This window comes from Vigna umbellata, chromosome 7, assembly GCF_029865625.1.
Source record: "Vigna umbellata cultivar VRB3 chromosome 7, Vumbellata_1.0, whole genome shotgun sequence".
In the NCBI taxonomy this organism is placed as follows: Eukaryota; Viridiplantae; Streptophyta; class Magnoliopsida; order Fabales; family Fabaceae; genus Vigna; species Vigna umbellata.
In genome coordinates, this window is record NC_142171.1 from 6,282,159 (window position 1) to 6,309,009 (window position 26,851).

Below are 26,851 nucleotides of genomic sequence, written 5' to 3' on the forward strand. Positions count from 1 at the left end.
CATTGAATTTATTTTAGATTCAAAATTAACTTTCAGAACTAAATAACACATTTAATACATTCATGTTATGTGCAGATTCCCTGTATCTGCATTTGCCAAATCATACAACTAAAGGAAAATGATCATTATTTATTTTTTCAAATTATTTGTCATTTAATACCATTTATTTAAAATATCATTTATTTTCTCAATGTTATACAAATTAATATTTTTTAATTGAGACACTTTTATTAGAAAAAAAGTTAGAATAATGGAATATAAATACTACATAGATACACTTACATCATTCCATGTGCACTTTAAAACAAAGAGCTTACGACAAAAATTTCAGTGCCATATTGTGATTCCTGTCATTTCGCTCTCACCCCAACGGCCTCAAGTCAGGAAGCATTATACTTTCTTATGTACTTTTCTGTACTCTGTTTTCTCTACATTAATTTATACGTTTATTCACTTAAACATATATACCCTTCTAAACTACTTTTACACTGTACTTGGTAAATTTAATCTGTTTTTTTTTTTTCTTCATTTATTCACTCCATATAATAATCAAAATATATTACTCTTAAAATGCATTAAAAACAATTTTAAAACAGTAGAAAGTTTGTTAATTATTATAATAAACTGAAAAGATAAATAAAACGGGTTAATGACATAATCCCTTTTATTTGATTTGATTGCATTGTAAATACTAAATAGAAAAATAATGTTTTGAAGCTTTGAAATAAAATACACCCATTTTACAATTCTCCTCCATTTCTACAATAATATAATAATGTATATTAAAAAATAAAAAATATGATTAAAAATATTATGATTTGAAATGATTAAGTAGAAATATTTTATTCAGTGGGTATGAAGATATCATCACCTAACTTATCTGGTAAAACAGATATTTTTATCTCTCATTGGTTTTTTGAATCAAAGTTTTAGTACAAAACGGTGAAAAATATATTAGAATTTGGGTGATGTTGAGAGAGAAGGGGACAAAAAACAATGAAGGTGCAGATGAATTTATACAGTCTGGTACACGCTAGACAGTATTATTGGTAGTTTCAAAGTGAGTCTATTGATAAAGGAATACACTAAAATCTATATGGCATTGATTGTTTCTTTATATAGCCCTTTGATTTAGTAACAAAAACGATAGAGTGCATAATGTACTTTTCCTTGCCACCAAATTTGGATTCAAATTACATTAAATTTATGTCAAAATTTTCCTTGTTGCGTGATGATTACTACAAGTAGGTTATATGAAAATTTTCCAAAGATTTGGTATCAGAATGTGATCAGGAAAGCGTGTAGATATAGAAAGCATTGCAATTAATGTTTTTTTTTTCAAGATTCACCAACTTAATTGTAAATGTTTTTTTTTCAAGATTCACCAACTTAATTGTAAATTTCCACCTGATAAAATATTTTCCTTTCTAGATAAGTTTTCACACATATTTTTTATCATTTCAAAAAACCTCTTATTAATAAAAATATTTAATGTATATATACACTATGTTCATGTTTTATTTAGTGTGATATTTTGTTTGTATATATATAAATTACATATATAAAGTAAAATGACTTATTTTCAAATATTATTGACAATGTAGGTTAATTAACTATTATCTTATCTGTGTTAATGATGAGTTCCAAGAAACTTTTGTTGTTGTTAAACTTTTTAAAAGTATAATAAGGTGTACATTAAATTTATTTTTAATATATTTTAAAATATTAAAATCAGTGTTTATTAATATATTTTAAAAATAAAATAAAAAACAGTATAGAAAAACTCAACAACAATCTACATTAATTAAAAGTGATGTTATTGGTATTTGTGGGTTGAAAGCACCATGGGAAAGACAAATATTTTATTTTGTGGGGATTGAGATAGATTACTTAAAACTAAAACACAACATTTTCATCGAGGAAAACAATGTTGGCAGTCAAAGATGGGTGTGTGACCTCCTATTGATCAAACCCATAAAATTATTACATTATGCCTGAAATTCTATTCTTTAGTAAAATAAACTTTTATATTTTTGTTGGTAATATAATATCATTAAAACTATATATTTATTTATATATCTAATTATTAAATCCGATGACCCATGTAAAATGTAAAACCAATAAGATTATCAAAAGATAGATTTATCACTTTGTTTAAGGATCTCAATCAAAAAATGGTTTTTAAACAAGTAATTTATTATCTTATACACGGTTATATGGATAGTGGTGCATTCTCTATTTTCGATTCCTTTTTCTTTTCTTGTTATTAATTAAATAATGAGAAATGTTATTGGTGTAGGGTTTGATATTTTGATGGTAAAAAATCTTGGTTGGATTCTGAAACAGTATATAGAATAGGTTTTTTAGGTAAGGATGTTATTGGTAGGTGTGTGGAAGATGATTGTAGATTTGGAGTTAGTAGTGTAATAGATGCATTGCAGTGTATGCAGCTTTAAAATGGTCAACAAGTATAATTATTATTATGCAACCCTATCTCATAAATTAGATTCCAATAATGAATGTGTGTTTGAGTTCTCACTTTTTTTTCAGATTAAGCCATTTTTTCTAAAAAAAAAATATAAATATTATTTTAGAGATGAAGAAGAAGGACATTGTTGAAATGATGAAGGGATTTAGCTGAGATCAGATTCTCTGTTGTCTCTGCTGTGGGATTTTTTTCTTCACGACAAATTAGTTTTAATCATTCTTCATACTTTCTGTCCTTTCCACTCAGATTACCAACTTAAATCAATTATTATAATCAATATTATAATAATCAATTTACCAACTTCTTTTATATTATTTTAAAAAATGCTTCTTGCTGAACAAAAAAATCAGATTACACTGAGAGAGAAAGATTAACTATTGGATTTATCACAATTAATCAAATTATATAATCTGAGTTAAAATATCTAAGTGTGTTTGTTTCACCATACTGAAAGATAAGAGGCGCTGAAATGTTATGAAAGGAGAAATTTCAATGCTGGAAACACACACTGATGTTATGAAAGAAAATGTCCATCATTCATCCATCCTATCTATGATATAATAATTCTAATTAATGAAAATAATTAAATAATTAATACTAAAATATTATATAAAATAAAATTAGTTTAGTTAAAAATTCATAATTTAATTTTATGTATTTTAACTTGAGTGTAAGTTTACGTTTAGTTTAATTTTAAAAATTATTGTTTATTTTAATATATCATTAAAATATAAAATAATTTTAATTTTAATGCATTTTTACTTTAAAGATAATTTTAATAATAAGTTTATATTAAAAGTTTATCTATTGAAACAATTTTGTATCATTCACACCAATCAAAATCATTCATAAATTTTTACAAATTTTGTTTTCATATTTTAATATCTTTCATTCAACCCAAACAATTTTACTTTTATTTTCATTTTTCTTCAAATTCGTTCATTTCCATTCTTTTAAATCCATCTTCCAATCAAAACAACTTTATTTTTATCTTCATTTCTTTTCAAAATCATTCATTTTAATCATCTCAAATTTATCTTTCAATCTAAAAATATCTATCTATTTATCTACCTCTATATTATATTATATTATATTATATTATATTATATTATATTATATTATATTATATTATGTTGTTTCAAAAATTGTAATTCTAATGTTTAATGAGTATAAAATTTATAGATTTAGATTTTGAGATTCTCTCAAATATACAAATACTTAGTATTATAATTTAATGTTATTTCTATTAGGTACAACAATTTTATATTACCTATAAAATAGTTTTAAATCAATTAAAAAACTTCGTAGAAAATTTTATTAACATATATTGCAATCATGTTATAAATACTAAAATGTATTCCTTGTGTAGGAAATAATTATCTATTGAAATTTGTGAAATCCGTAAAATAACTAAATTCCTTAATAAAATCATTGCAGGTGATAAAAATATTAATGTTCTAACCTGACACAGACATTTTGATGGAAACTCGAACCATACTTTCAAGTATTAATAATAATATTATTATTAAACTTCTCTTTCTGCACCTCTTTCAGTCCACTCAATTGCTATACTCAAATGTTCTTTTTATTTTCCTTTTTTTTTCCTTAGAAAAGACAAATCAAGCAGATGGACATGCACGTTCATAATACTGTTTTACTTCAGTATCAAACTCCAATGTTTTGTTTTGTTTGGAAAATGTTCAATCCACGTGCACCATTTATTTTATCTGAAAATTAATAAAAATATGATGAAAACTTTTTCTAATTATTTCTATTTATTCTTGGTATATACAAAAATCTTATAAAGTTGTTTGTTTTCTCGAGCTTCCTCATCAAATAAAATATACCCTTTTTATTATACTACCGGTGTTATTAAATCTTTTGTTCCCTAATTTTGCATTCTTAGAGAAAAATAGGAAAGTAGATATCCTAATATAATAAAAAATAAGAAAAAAAAATATGGCTAAAAAGTTATCATAATAAAATAAAAAAGAGATATTATGTATTCTGGGAATAAGAAGAAAATCAAAGTCCCAGTACTGTCATCTGATGCACTAACTGATAACAGAGAATCAGTGTAAAAAGATTAAATCTGCATCTGTGAACTCGAGAGTCGTGTAGATAATTACCTTCAATTATGGTCAAGGAGTAATGATATTTATACGGATCCCTTCTTTTTTATATAAAATATTCAATGAAATAAAATAAATTTCAAATGTTAATAACTTTATTTGTAGGAAAATAAGTTAAAAAGTTTTTTTCTCTTCTTTTTATTTGATCTTTTGTGTTTCTTTTACTTTGTTTTGTTAGTATTCTATGTTAAAAAAACTGCATCCGCAATCTTAAAGAAAACACACGGAAAGAGATGACCAGGATACCTGAGTATGTTTTAAAGAGAAGAGAGGATGTGTATATAAAATAAAAAGTAAATTAACAAAATTATATATTACCTTTTTAGAAGAGAGATTAATTCAAAATAAAATAAACCAATCAATTATTATCATGTTTAAAATATAATTTACACAGTGACAAATCGTAAATAGAAATAAATGATCATGAAAATTTAGGTAAATTTATGAAACAAATCCCTAGAATAAGATGTTTTTGTTCTTGAAAATCTTTAATATGAGTTAAAATTTTTTGAAGTTTTGTTATTCAAATATTAATCTTTCCAAGGGAAAATGAGAGTGTTGAAACACAAATTGTATTTATGTTGGAAGAAAAAAACTACAAGATACTAACAAGATTCTCAAGCTTTATCTTACACTGGATAAAACAAATACCATCATAGTGTGCACTAATAAGATAATTACTGTAAGAACAACTAGATAATATTTGAGTGATTGTATTAATAAATATTGTCATTCTTATTACATCAAATAATTTTATATTATTTAACATAAATATTTAAATAATTTAAATATTTATTGTCCTTGTCCATGTCTTTTAAATATAATAAAATTTTATATATTTTTGAAGTAATTGACTTATCTTTTAAAGATAAAATTATAACAGAATTTTATATTTTTTTTATGACAATTATTTTTTTTGAGTAATGTGGAACCATTGTTTGTTCAAAAGAATAGATTATTTATAAAAGAGTAAATTTTATAATTAATTATAAAAGAATAGATAAAATTTATTTTATACTTTTTTTTATAAATAGAGCTTTATCCAAATGAATAACACTAATAAGATGGTTACTCAAATAACAATTAAGTTAACATTTGAGTAATTATATTCTTAATAAATACTACTATTTTTACTACATCAAATAATTTTATATACCTTAACAATAAATGTTTAAGATAATTTAAATATTTATTGTCTTTCTATCACATGACATGCCTTTTAAACATAGAGTTATAACAAAATTTTATATCTTTTTGGAGTATTTGACTTATCTTTTAAAGATAAAATTATGACATAAGATTGACTGACAATTATCTTTTTTCGAGTAATGTGGAGCTATTGTTTTACACAAAAAAATAGATTGTTTATAAAAGGGTAATTTTTGTATTTAATTATAAAAGAATAGATAAAATTTATTTTACATTTTTTATAAGTAGTTTATCCATAACACTAATAAGATGATTACTCAAATAATAATTAAGTTAACATTTGAGTGATTATATTATTAATAAATACTATCATTCTTACTACATTAGATAATTTTATATTACTTAACATTAAATGTCTAAGATGATTTAAATATTTATTGTCTTTCTATCATCTCACATGCCTATAATGAAATTTTAAGTATTTTTTGAATAATTGACTTGTCTTTTAAAGATAAAATTATGACAAAAGATTGACTGACAATTGTCTTTTTTCGAGTAATGTGAGCCATTGTTTTGCACAAAAGAATATATTGTTTTGAAAGAGTAATTTTTGTAGTTAATTATAAAAGAATAGGTAAAATTTATTTTATATTTTTTATAAGTAAAAGTTTATCCAATTTGGTAACACTAATAAGATGATTACTCAAATAACAATTAAGTGATTATATTCTCAATAAATACTATCCTTCTTACTACATTAGATAATTTTATATTACTTAACAATAAATGTATAAGATGATTTGAATATTTATTGTCTTTCTATCATCTGACATGCCTTTTAAACCTAAAGTTAGAACGAAATTTTATGTCTTTTTGGAGTAACTGACCTATCTTTCAAAGATAAAATTATGAGAAAAGATTTACTGACAATTGTCTTTTTTTCGAGTAACGTGGAGCCATTGTTTTTCACAAAAGAATACATTGTTTATAAAAGAGTAATTTTTGTAATTAATTATAAAATAATAGATACAATTTATTGCCTTTCCATCATCTGACATGCCTTTTAAACACAAAGTTATAACGAAATTTTATGTTTTTTTGGAGTAACTGATTTGTCTTTTAAAGATAAAATTATGTCAAAAGATTGACTGACAATTGTCTTTTTTCGAGTAATGTGGAGCAATTGTTTTGCACAAAAAAAATATATTGTTTATAAAAGGGTAATATTTGTAGTTAATTATAAAAGAATAGATAAAATTTATTGTATGTTTTTTTATAAGTGGTTTATCCACTTTGATAACACTAATAAGATGATTACTCAAATAATAATTAAGTTAACATTTGAGTGATTATATTCTTAATAAATACTATCCTTCTTACTACATTAGATAATTTTATATCACTTAACAATAAATGTTTAAGATGATTTAAATATTTATTGTCTTTCTATCATCTCACATGCCTATAATGAAATTTTAAGTATTTTTTGAATAATTGACTTGTCTTTTAAAGATAAAATTATGACAAAAGATTGACTGACAATTGTCTTTTTTTGAGTAATGTGAGCCATTGTTTTGTAAAAAAGAATATATGGTTTTGAAAGAGTAATTTTTGTAGTTAATTATAAATGAATAGGTAAAATTTATTTTATATTTTTTTATAAGTAGGAGTTTATCCCATTTGGTAACACTAATAAGATGATTACTCAAATAACAATTAAGTGATTATATTCTTAATAAATACTATCCTTCCTACTACATTAGATAATTTTATATTCCTTAACCATAAATGTATAAGATGATTTGAATATTTATTGTCTTTCTATCATCTGATATGCCTTTTAAAGCTAAAGTTAGAACAAAATTTTATGTCTTTTTGGAGTAACTGACCTATCTTTCAAAGATAAAATTATGAGAAAAGATTGACTGACAATTGTCTTTTTTTCGAGTAATGTGGAGCCATTGTTTTTTACAAAAGAATACATTGGTTATAAAAGAGTAAGTTTTGTAGTTAATTATAAAATAATAGATACAATTTATTGCCTTTCCATCATGTGACATGTCTTTTAAACACAAAGTTATAACGGAATTTTATGTTTTTTTGGAGTAACTGATTTGTCTTTTAAAGATAAAATTGTGTCAAAAGATTGACTGACAATTGTCTTTTTTCGTGTAATGTGAAGCCATTGTTTTGCACAAAAAAATATATTGTTTATAAAAGGGTAATTTTTGTAGTTAATTATAAAAGAATAGATCAAATTTATTGTATGTTTTTCTTATAACTGGTTTATCCACTTTGATAACACTAATAAGATGGTTACTCAAATAATAATTAAGTTAACATTTGAGTGATTATATTCTTAATAAATATTATCCTTCTTACTACATTAGATAATTTTATATCACTTAACAATAAATGTCTAAGATGATTTAAATATTTATTGTCTTTCTATACATGCCTATAATGGAATTTTAAGTATTTTTTGAATAATTGACTTGTCTTTTAAAGATAAAATTATGACAAAAGATTGACGGACAATTGTCTTTTTTCGAGTAATGTGGAGCAATTGTTTTGCACAAAAGAATATATTGTTTTGAAAGAGTAATTTTTGTAGTTAATTATAAAAGAATAGGTAAAATTTATTTTATATTTTTTATAAGTAGACGTTTATCCAATTTGGTAACACTAATAAGATGATTACTCAAATAACAATTAAGTGATTATATTCTTAATAAATACTATCCTTCTTACTACATTAGATAATTTTATATTACTTAACAATAAATGTATAAGATGATTTGAATATTTATTGTCTTTCTATCATCTGATATGCCTTTTAAACCTAAAGTTAGAACGAAATTTTATGTCTTTTTGGAGTAACTGACCTGTCTTTCAAAGATAAAATTATGAGAAAAGATTGATTGACAATTGTATTTTTTTCGAGTAATGTGGAGGCATTGTTTTTCACAAAAGAATACATTATTTATAAAAGAGTAATTTTTGTAGTTAATTATAAAATAATAGATACAATTTATTGCCTTTCTATCATCTGACATGCCTTTTAAACACAAAGTTATAACGAAATTTTATGTTTTTTTGGAGTAATTGATTTGTCTTTTAAAGATAAAATTATGTCAAAAGATTGACTGACAATTGTCTTTTTTTCGAGTATGTGGAGCCATTGTTTTTCACAAAAGAATACATTGTTTATAAAAGAGTAATTTTTGTAGTTAATTATAAAATAATAGATACAATTTATTGTTTGCCTTTTAAACACAAAGTTATAACGAAATTTTATGTCTTTTTGGACTAACTGATTTGTCTTTTAAAGAAAAAATTATGTCAAAAGATTGACTGACAATTGTCTTTTTTGAGTAATGTGGAGCCATTGTTTTTCACAAAAGAGTAGATTTAAAAAAGTAATTTTTGTATTTAATTATAAAGGAATATATAAAATTTATTGTATGTTTTTTTATAAGTAGAAGATTATCTAATTTGATAACACTAATAAGATGGTTACTCTAAAAACAATTAAGTTAACATTTGAGTGATTATATTCTTGATAAATACTGTCATTCTTACTACATCAAATAATTTTATATTGTTGAACAATAAATATGTCTAAGATAATTTAAATATTTATTGTCTTTCTATCATTTTCTGACATGTCTTTTAAAGAAAACGAAATTTTATATATTTTTGGAATAATTGACTTGTCATTTAAAGATAAAATTAAGATGAAATGTTATTTTTTTTGGAGTGATTGATTGACAATTATTTTTTTTAAAGTAATGTGAAACTATTGTTTTGCACAAAAGAATAGATGGTTTATAAAAGTGTATTTTTTTGTAGTTAATTATAAAATAATAGATAAATTTTATTTTATATTTTTTTCTAGGGAGGAGTTTATCCAATTTGATAACACTAATAAGATGGTTACCCTAAAAACAATTAAGTTAACATTTTGAACGATTATACTTTTAATAAATCTATCATTATTGCTACATCAAATAATTTTATATTGCTTAATAATAAATTTCTAAGATAATTTAAATATTTATTATCTTTCATCACTTAACATGTCTTTTAAACATAAAATTATTACGAAATTTTATATTTTTTAAAGTAATTGATCTATCTTTCAAAGATAAAATTATACAGAATTTTATATTTTTCAAAGTGATTGATTGACAAATATTTTTTTTCTGAATAATGTGGAGTCATTGTTTTGCATAAAAGAATAGATGATATACTTTTTATAATTTATAAAAAAGGGCATAATATAAAAAAATTTATAGTGTCAAGATATAAAAAATATGTGTGTCAAAACTATATATTTTTTGTTTATATTCAATTTGAAAGGTACAAAAAACTATTTCTAAAGTTTGAATTAAAGCTTTTAATGTATTAAAATTTATGTGTTTAGTTTAACGATGAATTAAAATAATTATTTATGGAAAAAAAGCTTCTGAATGTAAACCTGTACCACATCAATGATAAAATCAGTTATAATTGATTAATGAATTTGACGTTTTTATGTATTATCTCGGATAATTTTATATTTTTCTATATGTAATTTAATATTCAACACATTTTATATTTGACTTTAATTTTTTACCTGAATTTAATCAACCTAAAGTGTATTTGAAGTATATTAAAATTACTCTTAGGTATACTTTGATGGGTGCGAGAAAGTCCATTTAACCCACACAATCGTGCATGTATGACGATTTACTGACATACATTTTTTTTTTATTACTTTCATATGATGTAAGCTATACAAACATTCTTTTTAAACTTAATTATGTATTAACAAAATTAAGTTTCGAGTTACGTATAACTTTTCATAAATATATTATATTTATTATACTATTTCATAACTATGTTATTGTACTATTTAACATGGATACGGGTCTAAGTAAAGAAATTTAATATTTAACTAATTTGTTAGAAAATTTATTTCCAAATCATATTTTTTCTATGATATCTTAGTTATATAAAAATTTGATGTTTTAAGAAGTCATTAAATAGTTTTGAATTAAAGAAAATGTTACATAAAGAGATTTATTGCAGAAAAAAGAAAAAAAGAAAGTTAATATTAATGGGTGGCAGTATATTAATAATGTTGGAGTGAAATAAAACGGTGATTGGAGAGGGCAAAGGCGTAAAAGGGAAGCAGAGAGAAGGGTTATATATAACCTAGAGACAAGAGCCAAAAAGCAGAGTGAGAAAGCTTTTATCGGCCTGGCTCTACACTCGGCGTTTGTCTCGTGGTCACTTCGAAAGTGACCGCCGGCGCTTGTTCTATCTTTTTTTACTGCGGTCTTTCAGTCTCTCACTCACTACACTTAAATTCATTTTTTCTTTTCGATTCTGGTCCTCGGAGAGCATTGCCAAGCAGCTTGCATAAATACTCACTGCGCTGCGGTTCTACTCGATCATTCATCCTTCCACTCGGGTGAGTAATAACCTCTTTTTCTCTTTCTCGCGTAACGCTATTCAATGCTCTCGTTTTTTTTTTCTTTTTTCTGAAACTCCGTTAATCGGTTCATTGGCGAGTACGGTGGTGGTTGTACTTCGTGGCAAAATGTGCATGATCTTTTCTGCTGCATGGTAAATAATCATGCTTTGACAACTCTAGGCCTCTTGATCGATTCATTCAGGTTATTCCAATGATGATTTTATGTTTCTAAGCTCATGCGTTTCGTGGGTCTGGTTTGCATTTTTGGAGTAGGGAGGTTTTCGTTTCATCACAATTTAGATTTTTATCCTTTGAAATGCACGATATTTTGTTTCCTTCTCATCATGTTTCATCCCCGATTTCACATTTTGCCGTAATTGCACTTGTGGATTCAGAGAAGCAGATAAAAGTAAGCGTCTTGCATACGGTGTTCATCAATATCTCACATCCGCGTGCATGCCATTAATCTTTTTTCATCTCCTTATTCTTTCTGTGCTTATCTAACCAGGCCTGGTCCATTTTCACGGTCTAACGAGAACAGATAATTATTTTTGTAGTGACAGATATTTATTTCGCATTTTTTTATTTATTTAGAGCTGTATCTTTTAGCCACCCTGTTTCTGATGTGTCAAAACAGGTCTGTTGTGTGCTTGTGTTTGGTTTTGAATGCTTGAGTTTCGGGGAATTGGTTTTAGCTACCCGTGTAAAAATGTGATTTGCTTGGTGACTTGGCGTGCATTCACCATTTGAGGGTTTGGCATAAGAAATATATTGGAGCTTGTTGTATGTTGTCTACGTTCTCAGTAGGTTTCTACAATGTGGAGATCTAAAGGAATAAGCTTACAGAATTTTTTGGGATTTTATTTTGGCTAGGAGACGCTTGTTTTTGAGATAGGGTTCTAGTTAAGAACTTGGTGTGGCTGTGTCCACATCTGTAAACATTATAATGTGAACAGGAGGGAGCAACTGGAGAATGCAATTGGTTTGGTTTGGGAAGTAGAATAATCATAAACAGCAGGTGAAAGATGATCTAGCTGCTCATGGAGTTGAAAATATATATGATTTATAAATTAGACTATTATGAGGCTAGTCAACTTCTAAGATCCCAGATAACCAGGGGACCTATATACCTTATTATTATTAGGTGGTTCTCTGCTCCTATGGCCTGGCGTTAGTTTTGAAGGATATCGGTTCTAACTTGTCAGTAAACTTTCATGATTTTGATAAGAGGTACAATTAGATAATTTGTTTTTAAGAGGTACATTGGAAACGGGCAGTTCACTGTTTTGATGGCCTTCCACTGGTCTTAGAGGTTATTGATTATACTTTGTCAGAAAAAATGAACGTGCTGTTATCTAGGCATCATTTTTAAATTGCTGCGCTATGGTGCAATTGTTTGCCAACTGCCAGAGGCAATTTGTGATGGGAGGCCCACCATTCATAGGCCGCAAAGTCGCGTTTATATGGTGAAATTTTGGTGTTCCACAATCTGCCATTGACAACGCTATTCCTGCCATCAATATTGGGTTTTTCCTTGTCTTTAAGTGCTCACAAACATCTTAATATGGTGGAATTTTTTCCATGTTAAGGAATTCCTCTTGAGAAAATTTGGTGGATTTTTGCCATCTGCCATCAATATTACTATTTTTGACCAACAATTTGGATTTTTTTCTTGTCTTTAATTGCTTAGGAACATTTTAACACACTACAGATAATTCCTCTCTTTAAGGATGGTGCTGATTTCTAAACATCTTTGTTAAATGGCGTTGCCATGATAGAATGGCTTGCCAATTGCCATGCGCAATTTGTGAATGGATGCCTGCTATGGCAGCACCATAGGACACAGTGGCGTGTTTATATGGCAAAATTTTGGCCTTCTGCCATCTGCAATTGATAACACTTTCTTAATGTGAATATTTTATAGAACATTTGTGTCTATAAATATTTTTCTTCATAAATTTTGATGACATTTTCCTGTACCGTCTCTTTTTTAGAATTTTTTGTTGTATCAGTGTACTCAACCATATTTTCATGCTTTGCAATGAACAGGTTACTTCAAATATTTTTCTGAGTAAAAGGTTATCAAGTTCCATGGATGATGAGTTTTTCTACGGAAACAAAGCGCCATCTGGTGTCATAAAAGCGATAAAGTTTGATGTTTTAACTGAAAATGATATAGTAAGTATACTCTTCATCTTATATCCATTTGAGTTTTTAATTAGTGTCTATTTGTTAGTTCATTGCGACTTTCTTTGTGGGATCGAATGGTATGCACTTACTGTGTAACACATTAACACTAAGTAGAGGGTGGGCCATTAATTTTGTTTACCTTTTAAAAGATGAATCTATTGGGTGGAACTGCCTTGTAATTTGTTAAACACATAATATATGTTAATTAGTTTTACATCTACAGGAGAAAGTCTCTGTTTTAGAGATAAATGCAGCCGGGCAGGTCACTGGGTCTATGTTGGGATTTCCAAATATATCTGACGAGTGTGCCACTTGTGGTTCTAAAGACAAAAAGTTTTGTGAAGGTGTAAATGGACACAGTATATGAAAATTGTGTTTACAGATTTTGTTATGATAATTGTAATTTATTAGTGAAGGCGCTGAAAACATGAATATTTAATTTCAGGTCATTTTGGAGTAATCAAATTTCCATTTCCCGTACTCCATCCATATTTTATGTCAGAGATTGCACAAATCTTGAATAAGATTTGCCCGGTTTGCAAAACTATTCGTCATAAATCTAAGGTCAGATACATACTGATATACTAAGTCTGATTTTTGTTATAATAAAGAGTTGGCTTTAGTTCACTGCTATTGTATAAGATAAGTTAAACCAAATATTCATTTAGATCATATGGCAAATTTTAGGATTTTAAAATCTTTTCCAAATATTTTCCGCCTTTCAAATTGCATAGGATTCTAAGGTACAATCGGACATCATTTGAGAAGTTTCACGACCTGTAGTACAATGTTACATACCTATATCGATTTTGTCATTACTTGTTATCCTACTTTCTCTTGATAGTTTCATTTTCTTCTTATAGGGTGCTCAATTAATATTTGGAATCAAGCAGTCTATCAATTGCAAATATTGTTCTGTAAGTTAGTGTCTTCACCTCTGTTAATTTGCTTCAAAGGACATTTCTCTTTTATTAATATGTTGTTTGCTTGGCATGACAACTTGTTCACCAAACAGGGAAATGGGATGGGCCGTTATCCATCCATGAAGTTTAAATTTTCGTCCAATGATCTCTACAAAAGAACAGCAATTATTGTTGAAGTAAATGATAAGGTTTCAAAGAAAACTTTGGGACGAAGCCTGCCAGCTGATTATTGGGATTTTATTCCTTATGATGCTCAACAAGAAGAAAATTATGTAAATAGAAGGGTTTTATCACCAGGACAGGTAGTGCTACCCACATTTACATGATGTATGCAGTTTTGTATATTTTTCCTTGGATACGATAATTTTGCATTATATCAAAATTAAAGACATCTCGATAGATAGATATAGATATATGCCAGCTTGAGAGTGAGTGTTCTGAATGTAAATTAGCCCTAACATTTGTTAGGGATTGATTGCCTTAGAATGGGAAATTGACATTATTGTAATGATTATTACATTGATTATAAAAACATCATCTCGAGGTTGCATTGACACAATTCCTAGAAACTGTTAGTGTAACAATAACTTTAGTGTGACCTTCCATTTCCTGAAATACCTTTTATTTTTTAAGTGAATGAAAAGCAAAGCCTGAAAACTATGGTTTTCCCATTGCTTGCAATTAAAAATCAAACTTACCTTTTCTGAATTTTTATGGTACTTTTCAGTCATTCCTATTATATGGTCATGCTTTTTAGCTGGAGCTATAACAGGGTAAATTTCATATATTTTTATTTTCAGGTTATTTCTTTGTTGAATGATGTTGATCCGAACTTCATTGAAAAATATATTCCAAGAAAAAATTTGGTCAGTCTTAATTGCTTCCAAGTGACTCCAAATTGTCATCGAGTAACAGAAGTCCCTTATGCAATTTCTAATGGAAACCAATTGAGTTTTGTAAGTATATATGTTTTCTCATTTGTTTTAGTTTTATTTATAAGCTGTCACAACTAGTCTTATCCTTTTTTTTAATATAACAAATATGGTTAATTTTTTTAGGATGACAGGACTCGATTTTGTAAGAAATTGGTTGATTTCAGGGGCACAGCTAATGAGTTAAGTTCTCGTGTTTTGGATTGCATGAGGATTTCGAAGGCAAGATGCTGAACCGTTATTTTGTTTGTTATTTTTATGTCACTTTGTCATGATTCTTGCCTTTTCTTATGTTTTTGTTTTTGGAAATGCAGCTAAATCCTGATAAAACACCTAATACTATTTTTGCTGATATCCAAAAGAAAAAAGTTGCAGAAAATGCTTGCAATTCTTCTGGTTTAAGATGGATAAAAGATGTGGTTCTTGGAAAACGCAATGATAGTACGTTCCGTGCCGTTGTTGTTGGTGATCCATACCTTGAGCTCAGTGAAATTGGTATACCTTGCCATATTGCTGAAAGTTTGCACGTTTCTGAGTATGTTAACAGGCAGAATTTGGAAAAGCTGCTTTATTGTTGTGAGCTACGCCTGTTAGAGAAGGGAGCGATAAAGGTTTGCAGAAAGGGTAGTTCTATTAATCTGTTTAAAAAGGAAGATCTACGGATAGGAGACCAATTTTATAGGCCTCTTTGTGATGGGGATAAGGTTCTGATAAATAGGCCCCCTTCCATACATCAACATTCTATGATTGCTCTCACTGTTAGGGTCCTTCCAATATCTTCTGTAGTGTGCATTAACCCACTTTGTTGTTCCCCATTTCGTGGGGATTTTGATGGTGATTGCCTTCACGGGTATATTCCACAATCAGTTAGTGCAAGAGTTGAGCTTAATGAGCTTGTTGCTTTAGATAGGCAATTGTTTAATGGGCAAAGTGGTAGAAATCTGCTTTCACTTTCGGAGGATAGTTTGACTGCTGCATATTTGCTAATGGAAGATGGGGTCCTTTTAGATGTTTACCAGATGCAGCAGCTTCAAATGCTTTGTAACAAAGGTTTACCTCCTCCTGGAATTGTAAAAGCTCCTTCAAGCAAAAGCTCATTTTGGAGTGGCAAGCAATTGTTTAGCATGCTCTTGCCTTCTGATTTTGGATATTCCTTTTCTTCGGATGGTGTTGTTGTTAGTGATGGGGAGCTTTTATCTTCTTTTGAGGCTTCTGGATGGTTACGTGATTCTGACTGCAATGTTTTCCAGAGTCTTGTGGAACATTTTCAAGGGAAATCTCTAAACTTTTTGTTTGCTGCGCAGAATGTTTTATGTGAATGGTTATCTATGATTGGTTTTAGTGTTTCACTCTCAGATTTGTACCTCTCTTCTGATTCCTATGCACGAAAAAACATGATTGAGGAAATATTTTATGGTTTACAAGATGCAGAGAAGGCATGTGATTTCAAGCAGTTATTGTTGGATTGCTATTGTGATTTTTTGTCTGGAAATCATGAAGAGAGTGAAAATTCTATGATTGTTGATGCAGACAATCTGAATAATGAAAGACAAATATCTGCTGCTCTCAGTCAAGCATCAGTTGATGCTTTTAGGCATGTTTTTCGCAATATTCAAAGTTTAGCTGACAAATATGCATGTACAGACAATACTTTTCTTGCCATGAATAAGGCTGGAAGCAAGAGTAGTTTAGTGAGATTAGCGCAACATTCCATGTGCCTTGGCATGCAAAATTCTCTGGTCCGCTTATCTTACAGACTACCCCGTCATCTTTCATGTTCTGCTTGGAATAGTGAAAAGGGGCTTGATTCAATCCAGAAATACTCTGGTACCCTTAAATCTGTTCAGTCTTACATTCCGTGTGCTGTGGTCAAAAGCTCATTTCTGACTGGGTTGAATCCACTTGAATGTTTTGTTCATTCTGTGGCAACCCGTGCTAGTGGTTTCAGTGAAAATGCAGACGTTCCTGGAACATTAACACGGAGATTGATGTTCTTCATGCGTGATCTGTTTGCTGCATATGATGGAACAGTGAGAAATTTATATGGTAATCAACTTATTCAGTTTTCTTATGATATTGAAGAGAACTCTTCATGTGATCAAAGTTTAAAAGAGTATGCTATTGGTGGTGAACCAGTTGGGGCACTTTCTGCTTCTGCAGTTTCAGAAGCTGGATACAGTGCTTTGGATCAACCAGTTAGTCTACTTGAAACGTCACCTTTGCTGAATTTGAAAAATGTTCTTGAATGCGGTTCAAGGAAAAAAAAGGGCGACCAGTCTGTGACTTTATTTTTGTCTGAAAAAGTTGGTAAACAGAGACATGGGTTTGAATATGCAGCTTTAGAAGTTAAGAATTATTTGGAAAGATTGTTCTTCTCAAAAATTGTTTCTACTGTGATGATAATATTCACCCCACATGATAGCCGCAGCCTAGAGAAAGGCTGTCCTTGGGTCTGCCACTTTCATTTAGACAAGGAAATTCTAACGAGAAGAAATTTGAAAGTGGATTCTATCATTGACTCTCTTTACCAGAGATATTACTCCCAGAGAAAAGAACTAAAAGTCTCTTTTACCAACTTGAAAATATCAAGCAAGTAAGTTTCTATTGTTATGGTGCTTCTAACAATATTTGTTGTTACTTGAGGAAGTATTTACTGTCCTTGAGTGCTATACTGGGAGCTAGTGAAGGTTACAACAGTATATGTAACTACCTCTATTCAGAGTTCTATGCTTTTCTGTGAGCGTGAAGGATATTTAATTATTAGTGCAGATAGGCAATAAATGACATCTAGTCATGCTGTTCTCGTATATTCAGAATGTGTTTGTTGCTTCAATTATTGCTAAGTGGATCGTTGAATATGCTTTTTACTAGTTTATTTACTGTTGACAACAGCTCTGAGCGACCCAGCTAATTTTGGTGAAACCCCTGATACTTGCAATAATTTTGCCACAACCCTTAGATAGAACTGAAATCCTCTGGCTTTGATAAAATTAGAATTTGTTACTGAACTACAAAGAACTTTTCATATAGCAGCAGATTTCAAAGAAATTGATATCGAGAGACTGAAATTTATAACTGAAGTAGATAAGTGACATTGTTTAAAACCACGATTCAGTACAAAGCGAGTATGTACCCTAAATTTCAATTACAACAAGACTAATGATACATTTTTTTTCATTACTGTCAATTTTGATCAAGAACAAAAAATGTAATGATCATTGAATACATCTATTGACATGAATAGGGCAAGGCTATTTGAAATTATTGGACCTTTGCCTATTCATAACAACTATTCCGTTTGGGAAAAACCAGTTGTGACTATAATTTTTTTGAGGCTTATAGTACTGAAAAATCTGTTTTCCACATTCCAAAAGAATTATGTTTTCTTTGTCTTTATGGGTGGGTTTTTTGTGTAAAATTATAGTGATTATAATAATAATACACTACTTGCGTGATCTCTTACTTCTCTTCATTACTTATCATTCTTACTGCTTTACTGATCCCTTCTTTCTTGGACAATGAAATAGCAGAAAGTGTTCTGGTTATTCAGCGGTTAAGGAAGGTGATGACACTTTTGTAGATAATAAAGAAGACAGTGATGATTGCATTACGGTCACAGTTGTTGAAAATTCTGAGAATCCTATCCAACTGGTTTCCGTTCGGGACTTGATGATACCTTTTTTTCTAGGAACAACAGTAAAAGGTTTGCAGTACTCTAATATGAATATCCTGTCGTTTCAAGTTGTGATTATATATGTGAACCTTTTAAAAGTTATCTTCACGAGCAAATACATGGGTGGAACATTTCGTGTTTTGTTGAAGTTCAAATTATGTTTGTGCTACATATATGTCAGTTGAAGTTTCTTTGTTGTCATGTAAAACTTTTATGATTCCATGATGGCTAGAAAAAAGTACACTGTATTTGGCTATTATAAATGTGAAGTTAAAAGTGTTATTGCTAATCCTTTTCTTTTAGGAGGACTCACGTTAAAAGCACACAATTGTAAATAAAATAGGTGAATTATTTCTAATTATAAATTTGGTTTCCTATGACCAACTTTACTGCATCTGACTCATGCACAAATATGTTTTACTCGGCGTTGTAAAATATTCTTATATTTTTTCATTATTATGAATTCGTGAAATGTTCTTTAGGATTTATGGACATCAAGAAGGTTGATATTCTCTGGAATAATCAATCAAAAGTAACAAATTCTTACAGTGGTTCTTCTGGTGAACTGTACTTGAGGGTTACTGTGGCCAGCGACGGTAACACTGGAAGGTTCTGGGGTGTACTTGTAAATCATTGTCACAAGATAATGCAGATAATTGACTGGCCACGGAGTCATCCAGACAGCATAAGTTATATCTCATCAGCCTTTGGAATTGATGTAGCCTGGCAATACTATTACAAGGTGGGTATGATTACAAACATTCCTTTCTTTGTTTTAGGTTCGAAATGAAATACATGGTAGTATATGTGCATATTTGATTTACTTGCATATGATTTACTTGTAGAGTTTGGCATCTGCAATATGTGACACTGGAAAGTCCATCCTTCCTAAGCATCTGCGTCTTCTTGCCAATAGTCTGTCAGCTAGTGGAGAATTTGTAGGATTAAATGCTAAAGGCATGGCACTACAACGAGAACATGCGTCCGTTTCATCACCATTTGTGCAAGCATGCTTTTCTGTCAGTTTTCACATTTGTTATTCAGTCAATGCTCTATGATTTCTGATGTCAAGATTTTGATAACCCATACATAATTCATGTCGAAATTATCAAATGTTATTGTAGAATCCAGGTAGGAGCTTTATAAAAGCTGCCAAGTCTGGAATCACGGATAATCTTCGGGGCAGCCTGGATGCATTGGCTTGGGGAAACTGTCCCTCTTTGGGGACAAGTGGACTGTTTGATATCATATATTCAGAGAAGGTATTGGTTTTCTTATCTATTAATTAATTTTCTTGCTTTCATTCAGATTTAATGTATCATGTATCGTTAAGATTGTTCTACAAGCATTTTTGTCTTTTTAATGTATAAGATAAAGGCTTTATTTAACAGGGGCCGCACGAACGCAGGCCCTTCTTCACAAATTATGAAGTCTCTACCACTTGTGGAGACTTCAGAGCAAGACCCCCACCAAAGGTGCAAGGGAAGTCATAAATTGTTATTTTCTAATAATAAATATTGTTTACTACATAAATTATATTGTAGTTAATGTTTGTAATAAACAACTATTTTGAATATATAAACTATATTTTGGATTTATGATTTAGAATTTATATTGATACAACTTATAACAATGTCGAAAAGTGGTTGAAAAAAATTTAAACTTACAAATAAAGACAAGAAACGTTTGAGATAGTCAAGAAAAAAACTTTTGAACTAGTTGTTAGATTAAATGAAATTTGAAAAAAAATATTAAGTATATAGAAAGTAATAAGGAGTTGAAAATAAAATTGAATGCTTAATATATATATATATACATATATATATATACATATATATATATATATATATATAATATAAGGTTAGTGAGAGTGATAACAACTCCAAAAAGTGTTTTGAGAAATCAATTGTAAAATCCGCTCTTCAAGATAAAAGTTAAAATTTATAATATAGAGTTGATTTTTAAAGAACCCAGGAATTACCTTGTGCTTTTATTGCCCTAAAAGTGATATGGCTGGTATGTGCAAGTTAGAAGAATTTCACTTCAGTACCAAAATGTTTGACCAACTTCTCTCAAGAATGCAGCATCCTATTTGTTGACTTTGTGACTTTTTTATTGAACCTTTCAAGTATAAATGCGAATTATGCATTCTATAAACACTTTTAGCTGCTTTCTATATCATGAGATTGTTAAAACGTTTGACCTTTGTTTCTCCAATTGCTATTTTCAATTCAAACATGCTCGTTTTTTATTAGTGAATTTACTATCTTAACCATTTCTCTGACAAAAAAATAAGGTTTATACCGAGTAAAGATAGACGTGGAAGAGTTTCTAGGTTGTTATGGAGAAAAGTTATCTTGTACCATGCAAGTTGTACGTGTAATACTGTCATTTACAGTGGTCCAACATTTTATTTTATCAGGGATATGAGGTAGCCAAGTCTGTAGATGTGTATAAGCTGCTAGAAGCCAGTTTTGACAAGCCGAACAATAAGATTGGTATATATTCTCACAACAATTCATCTGACAAATGTGGTTCTGAGTTTAGGCATAAGAATGGCTATGCCTTTAAAGAGGGAAAACAGTGGAAAAACATTGTAAGAAATTTTGTGACGGTAAATGATATTCAGAAGCTGACTATTGCTTCAAGGTGCATATTGAACAAGTAAGAACTGTAGCCTTTTCCAAACTCTGGTGTGTTTTTAATGATACATAGTTCTGTATATTCTATGTATGACATTCACATTATCATATATAGCACGGACTAATATTATGGGTCACAACTGGTTGTACGTATTGTTATGCCATGGTTGTTTCTTTCAGTTGGCACTTCCACTAAGCTATTTTCTACTTCGTACTAATGTTTATGCTTCTGGAAGCTTGTGTATCATTATGCTTTGGTATTTTCTTGCAATTGGTGGTTAAATTTTATTCTGTCCCTTTTTATTATTTTAGAATAGTTTTTCCTTGAGTAATAAGTTCATTAGACTTATGAGAGACACGACCACTATCCTTTAGACTCAACCTAGCTTAAATGAGTAGAAGATTGGTTTTTAACTACATTTTCTATGTAGCTATTTCACTTTCTTTGGTATAAAGTATTATAAGACCAACTACAAATATCTTTGACTTATTGCTACCTATATATCTCAGTTATTTTCAGAAGGAAATAACTGATATAACAAATTGGTTCTGATAGTCTCTACTTTATATATACTGTTGCCAAACTCAAGGTATATCTTCTTGACACAGTTTTGTATGGTTGTCTAAGATCGCTTGGTGTGATTGTGGATATATGATATGCAGAATAATTGTACATTTGGGCTGTTGTCTATGTAGGTATGCGATTGATGAGCTGATAAGTGAGTTTGACAGATCTACAATGCTAAGAGTTCTGAATTTCCATCCTCGTAGAAGTGAGAAATTGGGTATTGGACCACAGGACATTAAGGTATGTGTTCTCTTGTGAAGAAGGTTTTGGATTTGAGGTAAAAAATAATTTTGTTTCTTCTTGGTTTTGTCTTAATGCGCTTAAAGGCAATGCACATTAAATTGAAGCGCACTTCAAATTTGAGATTTGGAAATTTTTTTCTGTATTTTCTCTTTATTCCTCTTAAAAGTTCCCTTGAAAAGTTTTTTTTTTTATTATTATTATTATTATTTGCGTTACTTCATTATGAACATTTATGAATTCTTGAACTTGATGAAGTCAGTGGAGCCATGAAAACAAGCACCACCCCATCCCGTATTCTTTTCTTACAATCTCCCATATTTCCTCTTTAATTATGATTTTTCTGGCAATTAGCAATGATGCAATGGGTAGAACCCATGTCTGTATGATTTTAGACTAGGTTAACACTGCCTAAATACCCCTAAAGAAAAATAAAATGAAAAGAAGTCATTGGACTGAGATTGTTTTAGGTGTTAATGAACTTGCGTGATCAGAATAGAACCTTTCTCTGCAATTGTGGTGTAAATGAAAAGGCTAGAGCTAATTATTTCACATTCCTATATGGTAAATTTCATTCCATATATAGTATCACATATTAGTTAAGAGCGTGCTATAGTGACCCTTTTCTGCCACGGGATTCAATGTGTAGCAGTTACACTATCATCATGGCTACAATAGTGTGGTTAAAAGAATGGATATTTGCATGTTATTGGAAGCTATCATGATATAGGCTTTAAACATTCATTTTTACCCTTGAAAGAATTTTGTTTAGGATTTTTAAAATTCTGATTTCTCCTCAATTTTTCTAATGTGATTTTTGCTTGAGAAACATAATACAGGATTTGAAACTCTTCCTTCAACATTTACACAAAAAAGTTGTCTTGTTTCCTTTACTCTTCAAAGTTTACTGGACTATTTTTTCCTGCATATTCAGTTTTTTTTCCCCTTTAAATTTGCCAGTTCATATTTTGTTAATTTTTTTATCTAACGTGTTTTGTTTGTTTTTATTAATTTTCACCATCGTCTTTCATACTTGGACTTCATTACTTTGTTCTTGTTGCCCATAGATTTACGGTGATAGTGTGTAACGTCTTATTTATCATGGATTTCTTTAATGCTGGCCATTTAATGTTTTGGCTTTTGAGTATTTATAGATGTAGTATAAATGTAGTGTGTATTATAATATTTAAAATAGAAGTAATCCACGTCTCATTAAACCTTTATGCCGCCATTAGGAATTGATAATTACGACTACGTAGTAGCTTTCAAGTAGTAATAATGAGGAGATACTGCATCAATCATTCTTCTTGTGCTAGTTGAAGTGTATAATGAAGGTTGTTCTTGCTCGGTCACAGGTTGGATGGCATCCTAAATTTACGGATAGCCGCTGCTTCCATATAGTACGAACTGATGGAACTGTTGAAGATTTTTCATACCGCAAATGCATACTTGGTGCTCTTGAAATCGTTGATCCAAAAATGTCGAAGATCCAGAAGAAAAAATGGTCAGGACGTGATGACACAAATTCAATGCGTGTCCAAGCATAGTAAGTGATTTCATTTGATCTGGTGGCAGTCTCCATAAAGACTACCAGAAAAAAAGAAGTCGTGTTTTCTCTGAAGAAATCGTGGTAAATGTAGTGGGAAGTGTTAGTAGTGCCTCAACTCTACAGTCACAAACAGCAACGTTGTTTTTCTACCTTTGATTTGAAAGATGTCCAGAATCAGTGGTAGAGAAACACTGCTCACATTTGCGAGTTTAGAGTTATGTTGTTGGCATTACTCCAGCTAAAAGGTGGAAAGAACTAGAAAGCTTGTTTTGTTGTGCTATTTGGGTGGTATGGTAACTCCATGGGTTTTTCTCGACGGATAGAGGCAGGCAGAAGCACGTTTTGAAAGAACTGAGATAATGCATAGAAGGGGAGTATACAAGGTGAAAACAATGGTAGCACATTCTTTTATGTTAACAATTTAAGTTTTCTTTTGTATGGCCTGGGTTCTTACCCATAGCTTCTTTTTGCTTTTTCCACTAATACTTTGTTCGCCAACGATTACGTAAGGCAAATAAAGATCTAGTGGAAGCAGCAACGAGAAGCTTGTAAAAGATTTACACCCGAGAGACCATATGTATTAGTCAATATGTAGCTCATCATATTCCATCTTCTCTCTTCTTTCTTATCTCTGTCGTAATCTACTTGTTCCATCACACTACTTTCTTCAACCACTTTTTCACTCAGTCTCTTGACTCTTTCCCTTTTCTGATTATTCCTCCTGAAACCAGTGGTGTAGCAGATCTTCTTCCTACCTTCGGATTTACTTTCCAAAGTTTAAAGCTTTGCTTGCCTCACTTAACATAGCTTCTTCTTTTTTTCTCCTATCGTACCAAAAATAATCCAGGTTACTAAAAGTACAATTCAGTCTTCTGTTTGATGCAAATTCATTTCTTTTTCTTTATTTGTTATTTAATATAACTTGTTTAGAAAGTTGAAAGGTAGATATGTATTGTTAGTGTAAAACTGGACATCTTAAAAGTCCCACGAAAGCTTGTTTTCAACTTTTTAAACCGTGCAAAATCTTTTCCAGAGATTGAAGTTCTTCTAGTGACAGATTAAAGTTCAAATTGAATTATTAAAACACTCTGTTTCTTGAATCCAATGTTGAATAAGCTTCATCCTTGACCGAGGTAACTGTTTGATCCTTTTTAAGGCGAATTAATGTTTATTATAATTGCAATTTATCAAAATTCACCACGTTACAAGCAAAACCTGCATCGAATAAATTTAAAATCTCCAATAAGTTTTACCTTAAAATAAAATAACTTGATAAAAAATTAAACAAGTGGTATCCATAAAGTAAATATTAAACATCTTTGCAAAACATAATTCCGGAAGCTTTGATGTGGTGCAGGAAAAAAAATTGATAGGGTGCAGGAAGTAAGACCCAAGATGTTTTTGATTGAGAAGGAAGGACTATAAGCAAATCAGTTGCAGGGCTTATTCCATTTGAATCAAGTCACATATTTATTTCATACTCAATGCTTCACTACTCTATTTAATTCTTGCATCTAATCATATGATCAATGTTTATATTAGAAAAAATTCAATTTTGTATTTAAAATAATAATACGGATATACTTGTTAATTGTTTAGATTCCAATATTAAATAAATACATGTATTTATTCAACATTAATAGTCAATCCTAAGATCCAATCAATTAAATTAATAATTCATTTATTTTTAATTTTGTATTAATTTTATATATTAGTATAATACTACGTCAATAGTTAATGAAATTATTGAATAATAAAATATAACAGATAATTAATCAATTTACTGACAATTTAAAGGTTTTAAAAATCATTACTTAATTACAAAAAAAATGTATCTACTAAACTTATTGACTTTTATATTAATAACTTAAAAATTTACTTTTATATATTAAAGAAAAAAAAAGTGAAATTTGAGTATGTTATAAAAGCCAGGATTTACAAGAATATTTGAAAAAGAGAATCTCTCACTTGCAAATATGTTCTTATATAGACTTTTACAACCTTTCTGAATAATAATATATTTCAAAGTTGTTATCATTGAATAATATTATATTACATAAAAAATATTTGAATTCTTGGACTTTATTAAGTAGTTATTAATTTAGCTGATAGTATTAATACTTATACAATATCTAAGTATATACGGTAGATATACTAGTTCCAAAATTTGGAATTTGAGTAAAAAATAGTTTGTGAAGGTGGATAATTTGTTTTGAATTGATATTTTAATGAGGGTGAATTTTTTTTGTATAACTTTTTTGAGTGATTGAAATATAATTTGATATAGTTTTCAAAATCGATGTGTTTTTTTTATTTCAAAATGTTTGGTAGTAACCTTATTTTATCAAGTTCATGTAATAATGACTCTACATGAAGGATTTTTGTGGATTTTGGAATGGGAAGACTATTGAGTTTTCATTATAGTCTTTCTTAAATACTGTTTTTAAATGTATTTGTTTCATTCAAAATGTTATCACCATTTTTGTTATTTTTTTACTTTACTATTATCCATTAACTCCTTTAAATATATTTAAATGTCTTGTTTTTTTTTTCAATTTTGAATGCTAAATGTTAATTATCTTGAATATTATTCTAAATTATCTTTACAACTAACCAGTTCATGTATTTGAGATTAGATGTAATGATTCATAGTAAGAATGTTAATAATGTTGTCTATAAGAAGAAAAAAAAGGTTTTATACTTTTCTTATATCTTTTATATCATGATTAAGAGATAAAATTGTGACAAAAACATCACATTCTAAAGAGAAAAACATTTTTAAAATCCATTATATATGTGTTAGGAGTCTCAGTTAAAAATTAAGATGTTTGAGTACATATAGTCCTTATTTTTCTTTTCTGCAACTTTAATATTTTAATTCAAGTTTTATTATATAGTGTTAGA

The 26,851-nt window shown here is 29.0% G+C and overlaps 1 protein-coding gene across 3 annotated transcripts; it reads left to right on the forward strand.

The window, feature by feature from the left end:
• The first annotated feature begins 11,008 nt into the window (after positions 1-11,008).
• On the forward strand, positions 11,009-24,633 carry LOC148195022 (DNA-directed RNA polymerase IV subunit 1-like). Of its 3 annotated transcripts, none has more exons than XM_088094577.1 (16): positions 11,009-11,227; positions 13,280-13,408; positions 13,644-13,764; positions 13,866-13,984; positions 14,284-14,337; positions 14,436-14,645; positions 15,144-15,299; positions 15,402-15,497; positions 15,590-17,868; positions 18,803-18,978; positions 19,431-19,690; positions 19,794-19,967; positions 20,073-20,210; positions 21,371-21,612; positions 22,287-22,398; positions 23,754-24,633. In XM_088094577.1, the coding sequence occupies exons 2-16, from the start codon at positions 13,322-13,324 to the stop codon at positions 23,943-23,945; spliced, it is 4,416 nt and encodes a 1,471-aa protein (XP_087950703.1). In that variant the 5' UTR covers positions 11,009-11,227; positions 13,280-13,321; the 3' UTR covers positions 23,946-24,633. The 3 variants fall into 3 exon arrangements, with proteins under 3 accessions (XP_087950703.1, XP_047156504.1, XP_047156503.2); XM_047300548.2 differs by having other exon boundaries at positions 18,806-18,978; XM_047300547.2 differs by lacking the exons at positions 11,009-11,227; positions 13,644-13,764 and having other exon boundaries at positions 13,279-13,408.
• The last annotated feature ends 2,218 nt before the right edge of the window (positions 24,634-26,851 follow it).